The following is a 12049-nucleotide window of genomic DNA, read 5'->3' on the forward strand; positions in this document are numbered from 1 at the left end:
CCACATCACACAGTCACCACTCCCCTTCTGCGGTAAGAACCTTCAAGATCTACCCTCTTAACATTCACATTTAGAATACGGTGTTGATAACTGTAGTCACCACGCTGAACAACGGAGCCTGGAACTTCCTCATCTGTAACCGTAACGGGAGGTTTGTATCCCTGGGGCACCATCTCCCCGTCTCCCACGACAACCCCCTGCCCGCAGCCCTTGGTAATGACCATCCTACTCTTTCTCTGAGTTTGGTTTTTCTAGCTTCCACATGTAAGGGCGATCACACAGTGTTGTTCGTCTTTCTGTGTCTGACTTATTTCGCTCAGCCTAACGCCCTCAGGGTCCATCCGTGTTGCTGCAGATGGCAGGACTTCATTGCTTTTTACGGCTGAGTAATATCCCATTGTGTGTACGTACATCGTCATCCATGCATCCGTCAGTGGACACTTAGGTTGCTTCCGTATCTTGGCTACTGTAAATAATGCTGCAGTTAACATAGGGGTACTTATATCTTTATGAATTAGTGTTTTTGTTTTCTTCAGAAAAATGCCCAGAAGTGGAATTACCAGATCATATGGTAGTTCTGTTTTTAGTTTCCTGAGGAACCTCCACACCGTTCCCCACAGCGGCTGCACCCGTTTACGTTTCCACCAACAGTGCGCGAGGGCTCCCTCTTCTCCGTGTCCTCGCCAGCGCTTGCCATCTCTCGTCTATTTCCTGAGGCTGTTCTGGCAGGTGTGAGGGGGTGTCTCCCCGAGGTCTGGTTTGCGTCCCTGACATCCCTGGTGTTGAGCACCCTCCAGCCATTCTCACGCTATGTGCTGGCTGAGCCACAGCTGGTCCCTCCCACAGCATCCTAGGTGAACCCTGCCTTCCGTCTTCAGAGTGTTCTGTCCGCGCCTTTGGCCTGGGGTTACAGGAAAGGCAGCTGATGGGGCCCCAGGCCCGGGGCTTATCCTGGGAGCCCCGTGAGGGCAGAGACTGCCCCCAGCCCCGCCACCTGCTCAATACTCACCTGGATCCAGCGCCCAGGGGGAGTTGCCCGGGAGAGGCGGGTGTGTCCTGAGGTCCCCGAGGGCCCTGGGATGCCCCCTCAGATGGATGCTGGCTCTGCACCCCAGCTCACAGGGGAGGCTGTCTGCCCGAGGCTGTGGGTTTCTTCACAGCATCCTTTTCAAGTCTCCTCTTTTTCTTTGCTGCCCCTCCGCTCCGCCGTGTGGGACAGTCTAGTGCACGAAACAGCGCGCCCAGGCCTGGCGGGCAGCTCCCGCTACCTTCCAAGAGCCATGTCTCCACCTCTCCCAGGGCCCCGTCCTCTCTCCCGAGGGCAGGCTCCCCTGGCGCCTGGGTTCTCAGAACCCGACCTGCACACCCTCCCAGCTCTCCTGTTTCTCGCCTCCCCTTTCAGGGCTGACTTTCTGGAACAGTTGCTAAGAGGATGTGTTCAGTATCCGGGGATAATCTTACGTTCTACCTCTCGTATCTGGGACGGGCCGAGGCAGTGATGCAGAGCAGGCCTGTGCTCTTGGGACACTCAGGCTAAGATGCTTTGTGCAGGGTGGGGTCAGGGGGTGACATTCCAATTGATCCGTGACAGTGTTTCCCTGAAGCAAACACTTGTTTTTAGGCCTGTGTTTATATGCATCGAAGTTTGATCCTGTCTCTGACACCTTACCAGCTGTGTGACCTTGGGCAAGTTACTGGACCTCTCTGCCTTATTCTGTAAAACAGGGTAGAAACAGTGCCAGCCTCCTAAATCCTTGTGAAGATTTAATCAGTTCACATCATGGAAAGAACTTAGGAGGGTCCCCGAAACATAGTAAGTGCTCAGTAGTGTTGGGTGGGATCGTTATGGCTGTTATACTTTATGCCACATTCAGTGATTTTTATAGCAAGATGGCACCACGTGTGCCGTAATTTAAGGAGAGAGTAAAGGTCCGATATGGATTGAGAGGGAGGGAGGGACTGGCTCACGGGATCACGGAGGCCTGCAAGTCTGCAGTCTGCAGCATGGCCGCAGCCTGGGGACCCGGGAAGAGCTGAGTCTGGACAGTCTGGAGGCAGAATTCCCTCTCCCTCGGGGACCTCAATCTTTTCCTCTTCGACTGATTGGACGGGGCCCACCCACACCGGAGAGGGTGATCTGGTGGTCTACATGTTCATCATGGCTACAAAACACCCTCAAGATGACATCCAGACAGTTTGAGCAAACATCTGGGCACCGTGCCCCCTGCACTTTGGGGAGGGCTGGGCCAGGCGTTTCTGGACACTCCGCCAGGTGACTGGCCTTCCCTGAAGTTGGAGGTGGGAGGTCGTGATGGGGGCAGGCTGGCCTGGCGCGGGTACAGCGGGGTTTGCAGCAGCTGCAGGAGTCCAGGCCGTGTGTCCACAGGGAGAGGCTCACTCCTTTCCTGACCCCCACGCCCTTCGCTGGGCTCCACTCTGAACCGCACAAAACTGCTGACATTCAGTGGGTTTTGACGTTAAAAAAGAAAAATCATCAGTTTCTTAGCTTTACTCCACTTTCCATGTGTGGCTATCGTACCTTCATTTCATGTTGCAATTATGTGTTTCCAGATCTTTCTTGCCCCCAGACCCTTGAGCTCTGAGGGCAAACGCTGGGCAACCTTCACCTTTTCACCGCCGCCCCCCACCCCCCGCTCCTGGCCATCGGTGCCGACGGTTAGGGCACACGCTGTGCTGACGCGAGCTGCCCACTTGAATCCCCAAAACCACTGACGAAAACGGGCACTTCCTCCCGAGACACTCCCTCTGTGATGCCAGCCTCTAAGGGATGCCCAACCCCGCGGTAAGGAGAGGCCAGCCAGGGTCAGAGCGCACACGTGGTGCACGCACATCCCTGGGAAGCGGTGCCATGGCCGGGCACACTCACGACTGGCATCTGCAGGATGCCGGGCTGCGGAACGCGCTGGGTGGCTTCGTGCCAACCGTGGCGAGGTCCCAGGGCCCGTGTCTGGGCGCGCGCTTCCCACCTGCGCCTCGCGTCCTCGGGGCAGGCGGCGCAGGGGGAGCGGCCGGTCCACCCCTCCACCCGCGGACCCACCGACCTACTCACCATGGGCGGCGCGGGGAGGGCGCGCTCGGCTGCTGCGGCCTCTGCACCTGCCTGGGGGCGGCCGGAGGTAACGGCGGGCAGGTTCCCGTGCTCGCGCCCGCAGCTTCCCCTGTCTCTCCGGGGAGGGCGGAGAGTCGCGCGCCTGGAGGGGTGGGCCGGTCTGCGCCTCTGCGCCCGCGGGGAGGGGAGGGGCGCGCTGCGGGCTGAGGTCGCGGCGGGGTGCGCCTGCCCGCCCGCGGGGCTCCCAGGTGGCCTTGGGGGTGCGCGCGCGGGCTCCCGGGTGACCGCGGGGGGTGGGCCCTTGCCGAGCACCCTGGTCACCGCGGGGGTGCACTCGCGGGGCTCCCAGGTGACCGCGGGGAGACGCGGGGCGCGCACCGCTTCCGCTTCCGCCGAGCAGCTCCCCGCACCCCGCGCAGGGCGCGCCTCCTTGGCGGGGCTCGGGGACCAATCCCGGGAAGGCGGCGCTGCCGGCCCCCTCCCCACCATCTACCCCGCCCATAAAGCACCTCTGGTGCAGAGGAAAGCAGGGCTGCGGGACCCTTCTGCTCGGTCTCAGGATGAGGTTCTGGCTGAGAAATGACGAGATGGCCCTGGAGGAAATGGTGCAGAGACTGAATGCGGTTTCCAAGCGCACTGGTAGGCGGAGCCGCTGGCCCTGAAGCCCGTTCTTGAGCTTGACATCATGTGCCGAATCTAGGGAGATGCGGCTGGGTTTTCTGTAACAGCCTGCATTTCTTCTTCCAAGCTGAGGTAACGGGACAGCAGAAGGACGGCTTTGGTCTGGCAGCTGATAGGCTCCGTGGCCGGTCAGCCCGATTTTATTCCGCCTGGGAAGGGGGACCGAATTGCGGATTGGTGGCGGGCTTTCTGGGAGACCCCAGGTTTGTAGGTGGAGCCGTGGTCTGAAATCTGCTCACTCAACCCGCATTTCGGCTTCATGGCTACAGTCGCAATGGAGAAAGCGTATGTGTTTGTGGCCTGAAAATAACGTGAGCCCGGGCGTTTGGAGCTGGTGTAGGGCTGGTGGAGCGTCAGAGGCTCGTCCTGAGGAGGGGGAAGCTGGTCGGTCAGGTAGTTCTTCTCTCCACCAAATATGACGCGAACCTAAGACAGATGTTGGAACGCGGTGTGGCTGTGGAGCGGGGCACAGCTTGACTCGATGCTCGTTTTCTGCCCCGAGTAAAGGATGACTCACGATTAGCTTTGAGGACAAGTTCCCAGGGGGTCGTTTGGATTCAGGAGAGCCCTGCGCAGGCCGCGCTGGGCGCTGCTTTCAGGCGGTCACTTCTGAGCCTTCCTGCTGCGTGTGCAGGGGCACATCGGCCTGGGCTCGTTTTCCTTGAAATGAGTGGGAAATAAGCGGGTATTATTAACAGTGAGTCGCCAGCCTTTTGCCTGACGTCGCCCTGCGTTGTTACAGACCGTGGCCTTGTTGTCTGAATAATGCTTTCCTGAGAGATTAGGTTACTTGGTGTGGGGCATGGTATCCCCCCACCCCTCTCTTATAAGCGCGGGACCCAAAGATTTGGAGAGCAAAGCAATGACTAAGTCGGTGTAAACACACTGTATGTGATGGTCTGACCGAGACTTTGGGAGACGTTGTTTTTAATGGTGATTTTTGTGATTAAAGCTACTGGATTTATTGTAAATGGGTCAAAAGCAAATAAAGCCATTTTGTGCCACGTGGCCCCTTATTCTTAGGAAGGGACCCCTTTTCCTGACAGGCAAGTCGCGTTTCGCTGGGTACAGGATGCAGCATGCAGCTGAGGTGAAGGGCACGGGACTGGGTTCCAGGTGCCCTCTGCGCTGGGCTGGAGCTGGGATTACAGAGCCAGCGGGAACTGTTCCCAAGAGTGATGTCATCCCTGCGTTTCAGGGATGCAGGCTCCTTGGTGAGCTCGGGAGACGCCTGTGCACTTAGAATTGTGAAAAGGCCTCCTGCCCAGAGCAGGGAGGTGCTGACCGCCCCCCGAGTCATGCTGCGAGCCGGGCCCTGGGGGACCATCGCCTCGCTCTAAACAGCAGCTCTCTAGGTGTGTCCTTTGACACACCTGTGCTCCAGGCTCCAGTCTCACCAAGACTCTTGAAAATCCAGGTCAGCAGATGCTGGCCTTAGGAACACCCCATCGGGCTTGGTTAGCAGAGACCTGCTTCCCTCCCACTAACGCCGCCTTTTCACTCCTGCAATGGGGAGGTGCCGCCGGACGGAGGCTGTGAGACATGGCGCCGGGCGTGTGTCATGCGGTGTCGACACGGTGCCCCCCGCCGAGCGTGGGTGGGTTACACGTGCTCTTGTGGGAACGGGGATATAGATCACTGTAAACCCCCTGCCAGCTCAGGTCTGTATCCCGAGCACTTCCTCGGAGGAAGCCCCGTCCGTCGCAGAACGGCTCTGTCTGGAGGCCACAGAGGTCACCTGGATGCTGCCGTCGCGATTCAGGGGAGGGGCTTCGGAGCGGAGGCTCGGGTGCCCTGAGCTCTCCCGGGGCTGGGTGGCAGCTCCCTGCCCGGAGCTGGACCCTCCGAGCCCCTACCCCGGGCCGGCAACGTCTTCTCTTGCCTGCTGTGCGGACGGGCCGCCCCCTGACTTCAGCTGCAGGGTTATCGTGGCCCCGTGTCCTCCAGGACAGTCATCATCCGGCTAGTCCGCCTGTGAGGGAGGCTGATGCTTGCCGCCCCTGTGGCCTGTGAGCCTGTTGACCTTGAGAATTTAAATTCTCTGGACTCTCGAACTCAATCTTTAGTCACAGGGCCAGGACTCCCTTCCATGTGATTGGGCTCCTTTTCCAGCATTTTCATTGTTTTGGTTTTCTCCCTAGATTTGCAGTAAGTGGTGACAAAGTGCAAAACATTTGAGGCAGGGATGCTAATGGATCGAGTCCTTGTAACATTTGCCCAACCGGAGCGTCTGGATCTTCTGGAGGGAATCATCTCAGGTTCCGGGGCCACCCCTAGAGTTTCTGATTCAGGAAGTCAGGGGCCTGAGAATTTGCATTTTAAGTTCTCAGGTGACGTTGAAGGTACTGGTCCAGGAAGCAAAACTGGAGAAACACTTAGTAGAAACGTCTTCAAATCTAGTGCCACCTTCTCCACTGATTGCCCTTGAGCGAAGTGCCAGCTTCTGTCGTGGGTGGACGGACGGACACACGGATGGATAAGGATGGATGGTGGGTGGACGGACGGACACACGGACAGATAAGGATGGATGGGTGGGTGGATGGACGGACACACGGATGGATAAGGATGGATGGGTGGATGGATGGACGGACACACAGACGGATAAGGATGGATGGGTGGGTGGACGGACGGACACACGGATGGATAAGGATGGATGGGTGGGTGGATGGACGGACACACGGATGGATAAGGATGGATGGGTGGGTGGACGGACGGACACACAGATGGATAAGGATGGACGGGTGGGTGGATGGACGGACACACGGATGGATAAGGATGGATGGTGGGTGAATGGACAGACACACGGATGGATAAGGATGGACGGGTGGGTGGATGGACGGACACATGGATGGATAAGGATGGATGGGTGGGTGGATGGACAGACACACGGACAGATAAGGATGGATGGTGGGTGGACGGACGGACACACGGACGGAAAAGGATGGGTGGTGGGTGGACGGACGGACACACGGACGGAAAAGGATGGATGGTGGGTGGACGGATGGACACATGGATGGATAAGGATGGATGGGTGGGTGGATGGACGGACACACGGATGGATAAGGATGGATGGGTGGGTGGATGGACGGACACACGGATGGATAAGGATGGACGGGTGGGTGGATGGACAGACACACGGACGGATAAGGATGGATGGGTGGGTGGACGGACGGACACACGGATGGATAAGGATGGATGGGTGGGTGGGTGGACGGACGGACGGATGGACCCATGGACGAGGTTGCACACAAGACAGTAAAGATAGAAGCTCTACCACATTTCAGAGTTCTCATGTCTCCTGATGAGGGCTAACAACTCCTAGCTCTTTGCATGTTGAAGGAACAAATCATTGGTTTGCATCAGGACGTAAGCAGTGAGGCCGTTCAGCCCCGGGACCCTTACTCTTTATCCAGACATCTTCCTTTCTGCCCTTTCGGTCCCATCATCTCATCTTTTACACCACCTTTAACCACAAGGCAAGAAGCTAAATGCAACTGCTGTCCCAGCTGCTAACTCGGCCTGTTGGGGGCAGGGATGCTGTCCCAGCACCATCGTTCTAGCAGCACCTGAGTACATGGTGTTCACGTGTCTGACCTGTTCCCTTTAAGGACCCAGGCGTCCCACAGCCGTGTCCTCAGTTTGCAAGAAGTGAGGCTTTGTAGGGTTCCTATCTCTGAGCTCCCTAGAGAGCCCCGACAGAGGGAAGCGGATGTAGCTTTGTGCCAGGCCTGACCTGAGCCGTCTCTTTGTAGGGAAAACAGACACCGTTGGGTGGAGAGGACGTGCAGGAGACTGACGGCCCGGGGGAGGGGCCGCTGCAGCCACAGCCTGTCCTCGCCCGTGCGGCCTGCACCCCGCGGAGTCCGCTGTGTGCTGGGTTGTTCCTAAGGAAACCGTTCGGCTCTGCGGCTGGTCGTGGTGGTCCTGCCGCCCCCCTGCACTCCCGCCCCACCTGGGACAGCCTGGCTCCAGCTCAGGACTGCCACCTCCGCCCCTGGCGCACCCACTTCTGGCCCGAGGCGGGCTCTGCCCTGGTCGTGCCTGGTCCCTCCAGGATGTGCCTGCCTGGGCAGGGGACTTCCTCCCTTCTGCGTGGCAGGGCTTGTGGTGGCTCTTCTGTGTCCAGGGTCCCTGGTGACGCTCACTCCTTCCTCCGGACCCCCGACTGGTGCCCACGCCCTGTGGTTGGCATCGCTGGGGCTGAGCTGCCTTTTCTCTGTACCAGCCTGAGTCCTACAGCCAGTGAGGCGGCCCGGCCCCCCTCCCCTACCATCAGTGCTGCGAGGAGGGCGGTCACCTCTCCCCGCCCCCTCGTAACACTTCCTAGGGGCTTGCTCGGGATGACAGATGGGAGCACAGCCCTTCTCAGCTTTGTAAAGTGGAAACAATGGCTTTATCGGAAGAGCTTCCACACACTGGCGAAGCAGTAAGTGGTGCTGAGGGCAGCGTTTGCTGAAGTTTCGTGAACGTGCCTTGGTCACCCGCCCTTGCAGCTGTCCTCTGTCTCGAGATGCTTGGTGCAACCCCGGTTTCCTCCCCGGGACTGAGCAGGGTTGTCTTTCTGATTTGCCAGGTACCGCCTCTGAGGTTCCAGAAGCGCCAGGCTTCGCGTCTCCTCGAGATGTGGGGACTGTCCTCTTCCTGGGGAAGTTGTGCTTCTCCTGGGTTGCTTCAGGGAGTGAACCCGGGAGATGAGGACGCAGGGGGATCTTGGGGTGAGCGCCCCCCGGCTGATCGGCAGCTGGAACCTGGTTCTTTCTTCTCTGGTGGGTGGAAAACTCTGAGGATTCACTTAATACCTCTTCGTTAGGTGTTTGGTTTTTCATCTTTGGCGTTTGCTTTTTCCCCATACATAAACAGACCAAACATGGGCAGTTAATGAGTCAAAGAAATCGTGTGCTCCTCTACAGGACTTAAGATCTGAGCAAATGATTGTCCAAATCTTGTGTTTTAATAAAAGGAAGAATTATATCTTACCAAGGAGAGGTCAGCATGTAATTAAGAAGCTCCCTTCAGCCTCACACCCCCTTGCCCTGTGCAGAGCTGGGCCTCGGCTGGCCACGCCCTGGCCTCTATACGTCATTTGACTAACATCCCAGTAATGAAAGGTGGGGATTCTCCAGGCGAGTGAGAAGGAAAAGGAAGTGCCCCGGGGGAGTGGGAGTTGGCTCAGGGGGCCGGGGCCGATGACCCAGGCAGGGCAGGTGTGCAGAAGACACACACCGGCGAGCCCGGGGCCCAGGCCCCTTTCCCCAGCTCAGACCCCACAGATGCACACGTATGAGAGGAAGTCGAACTCCGGGGAGGAGACTTTCCAGAAAATTTAAAGTTGAGAATACAAAAGAGCCGATGGTGCTTTCTCAGCTTTCGAGCTAAGTGCCTCTTATGTGTCTCAACTGGGGTTTCAACGAATGCGCTGGGTTTTTGCTTTATTCCATTATTCGTAGTGTGAAAGAAATGAGTCCCAGCCTCAAAGCTTGACCAGTTCCTCATGCTTGTTGTCATCGGCGTGGCCGTGGTACTTACTTCAGCAAAGGGAAGAACTGGTATCAAAATGTCACCGGATGATGACATCTTGGACGAGATATTAGGGACGGTGAACTAACGCCTCCCATACGACTTCACTTTTGTAAGGGTGCTTTGTCTTTAAGGACAAAATTTTCTACTGTTCGATTCCTGAATCCTTCAGAAGGGGAACGTGTCATTTGATACTTAAATGATAACAAAATGTGGAAAGCAGTCGAATGCACATAGATGGTAGGTCTCCGTGGTTTATCAGTTTTATAACTATGCCTCCATCAATTCTGGAGGACTGAAGTTTTTACTGTCTTCTCATCTGAAACCACATCCTTAGTGTGGACAGGATCACTCATTCCTGTGGACACTTTCATTCATTCACTCACCGGACGCTTAGGGAGCAGAACCAAGGCCGGGCGAGCAGGGCGAGTATGTCCACCACGTGGAGTGTTACTGCGAGGTTCTGTCCGGATCCGGAAGCTTCGCCGGGAACAGTCCTCAGACACAGCCGTCACTAAACGTGATCACTGTTAGAACCTGAGCAGTTCACGGGCTGCGTGCTTGTCCCCAGCACGGGGAAGACCCTTATGTAAAATGTGGCCCAGCCACGACCCAATCCGTGTCTTTGATTTTTGTGGGAATTCCCTGGCGGTCCAGTGGTCAGCATTCCACGATTCCACTGCAGGGGGCACAGGTCCGATCCCTGGTCAGGGAACTAAGATTGTGCATGCTGCAGCCAAAAAGAAAAGAAAAGAAAGAAAGAGTTTTGCACACACAGCTTAGAAAGGGCCTGAATCACCTTGTCGTCTGTTATCTGTGTTTTAAAAGATTTCTAAAGTCATACGCCTTGGGCATCACCTCCAGATGTTGTCACGATTGGTCAGTCAGTTGTGACGTACCCTTTATTTAAAGCAATTAAGCATATCATTTAAGAAGCTCGTTTTTAAGAGTAACTAGTTCCAGACTCTGTATGGCCTGTTTCTCCACACATGGTTTTATTCCTAGGTTACAGAAGCCTCTGAGTTTTAGAACCATAGCAAGTCTTACAGGTTACCTTGATCGCCCAGCTCCCAGAACTTTCTTTGTTAGAGGGAAGACATGTGCCTGGAAATGACAGAAAGCATCCCTACTCGATGCCCCTCCTGAACACGGGACAACTTAGGAGGGACTGGCTGCGCGGCTGCCTCAGGAACCGTCACTAGATGGGACCACAGGTTGTGGCCGAGAGCGGTGCCAGGTCATGGGGCTGAGCCCGAGGAGGGCTCGTCAGGTGTGTGGCCGCCTGTGGACCTCAGTGCTCACTGGACCCGAGACCACACAGCCAAAACGAATCCCCTCTCCCCCCGACCCAGTGCAACAGGGGCACCAGGCACCAGGTCGAGGAAAAACCCAGGGAGGGATGAAGTGGGCGGTAGGGCCAGGCTTGTCCACGCTTCGCGGGGCAGGGGCTCCTCGGGTGCACGTGTGCTCACCGGTGCGACGGCTTCATGGGAATCCACTGACTCCACGTGTGAGCCACGGGCTGCCCTCTGTACGCGGTATCCCAAGAAGGGCGAGGGGCACACTTTTTGCACCTCAGTTCGGAGCGTGGTGCTCCCACCTGTGTCCCGCCCCCGGAGGGTTGAATTTTCAATCACCCAGTGTCTCACTTGGCATCAGAGCTGCACTGAGTGACTCCCTGCTCCCCTGGCAGGATTAAAGGGTCTTTTACTGCCAAAAGCCATGCCATTTATGGAATTTCCTAGTAACTTGAGGCCATGTTGTATGAAATACACCCCTGGGTCCAGAGAAGTGAGTCCGCTTCGTGAATGGCCTTCAGCTTACCCGGCCAGCGCCCTCCCAGGAGCCCTGGCTCTCAGGAGTCTTTGTGACGCTTTCCCAGGGTCTTGGGGAGGAAGCGCCCGCCAGGTGCTGGTAAAATCCCGCGGTCTCAGGATGCTCTGACACCCGAGGCTGCAAACGTGCGAGACAGAGAAACCAGCGGTTTGTGAGTGAGGCCCCAGCGCAGAGCAGACTTCTGGAAAAGGGTTTAATTAGTAACATCTTTAAAGCAATTAGATATTTGGGAGAAAGTGGATTAACCCCGGCCACTGAGTGGGAAGACCGTACTGGGTCATAAACCGTCTGCACCGGTGCGTGGGGACGAGTTCTGACTCACCGGCCCGACCCCCAGCGTTCAGGGTTCTCTGTGCGAGCCGCACGCACGGGGAGGGACACAGCCCAGGGCGACGGCTCGCTGCGGATCCCGGTAGGGACCACGTTTCCACGTGGCTGTTCCCGAGGCGCTGCACCCTGGTTGCGGGAAGGAGCCTCTGTCCCGGACGTGCCACATCAAACGCACCATCTGTTTCCTCTGGATCATGTGCCGGGCCAGCCTCTCTCGGAAGCCGGTGTGAAAACGCAAGCGTGGACGGCATCTGCTCCGGCTTGGGTGTCGTGTCGTGTCGGGAGCGCTCGTGGGAGGAGGGTGAACCAAGGCGTCATGGTGCAGCCCTGTCACCCGGGCTCTGGGAAGGGTACCCAGGTGCTCCCCCCGCCCACCCTGCGACCTTGAGCATCTAGTAAGCGCCCGGAGCCCGGGGAGCTTCGGTGTCACACGGCGTAATCGGCACGGACCTGCGTGCAGGGCTCTGCCACGCCCAGGGTGCCCGGCCGCCGGCCCCCAGCACAGGCGTCCCGGGACGGTCCCGGGCGGCCTGCTCGGGGCCTTGGCCAAGGGGCGGCTCAGCGTCTCTGTGTGGAAAGTGTTGCTCACCAAACAAAGCAGCGTTAGGGTTTCCT

The 12049-nt window shown here is 57.5% G+C and overlaps 1 protein-coding gene across 3 annotated transcripts in view; it reads left to right on the plus strand.

Moving 5' to 3' along the window:
* Positions 1-3094: 3094 nt before the first annotated feature.
* The window catches only part of MCF2L (MCF.2 cell line derived transforming sequence like), an 84768-nt gene continuing 75813 nt past the window's right edge, over positions 3095-12049 (plus strand). For 2 of the 3 annotated variants that reach the window (XM_065896090.1, XM_065896091.1), the window contains exon 1: positions 3631-3709. In XM_065896090.1, coding sequence (XP_065752162.1) covers positions 3631-3709 — 79 coding nt within the window. Of the gene's footprint in view, positions 3138-3630; positions 3710-12049 lie in introns of those variants that run through there. The other variant, XM_065896092.1, reaches the window with a different exon arrangement.

This window comes from Phocoena phocoena, chromosome 18 (assembly GCF_963924675.1).
Source record: "Phocoena phocoena chromosome 18, mPhoPho1.1, whole genome shotgun sequence".
Classification (NCBI taxonomy): domain Eukaryota; kingdom Metazoa; phylum Chordata; class Mammalia; order Artiodactyla; family Phocoenidae; genus Phocoena; species Phocoena phocoena.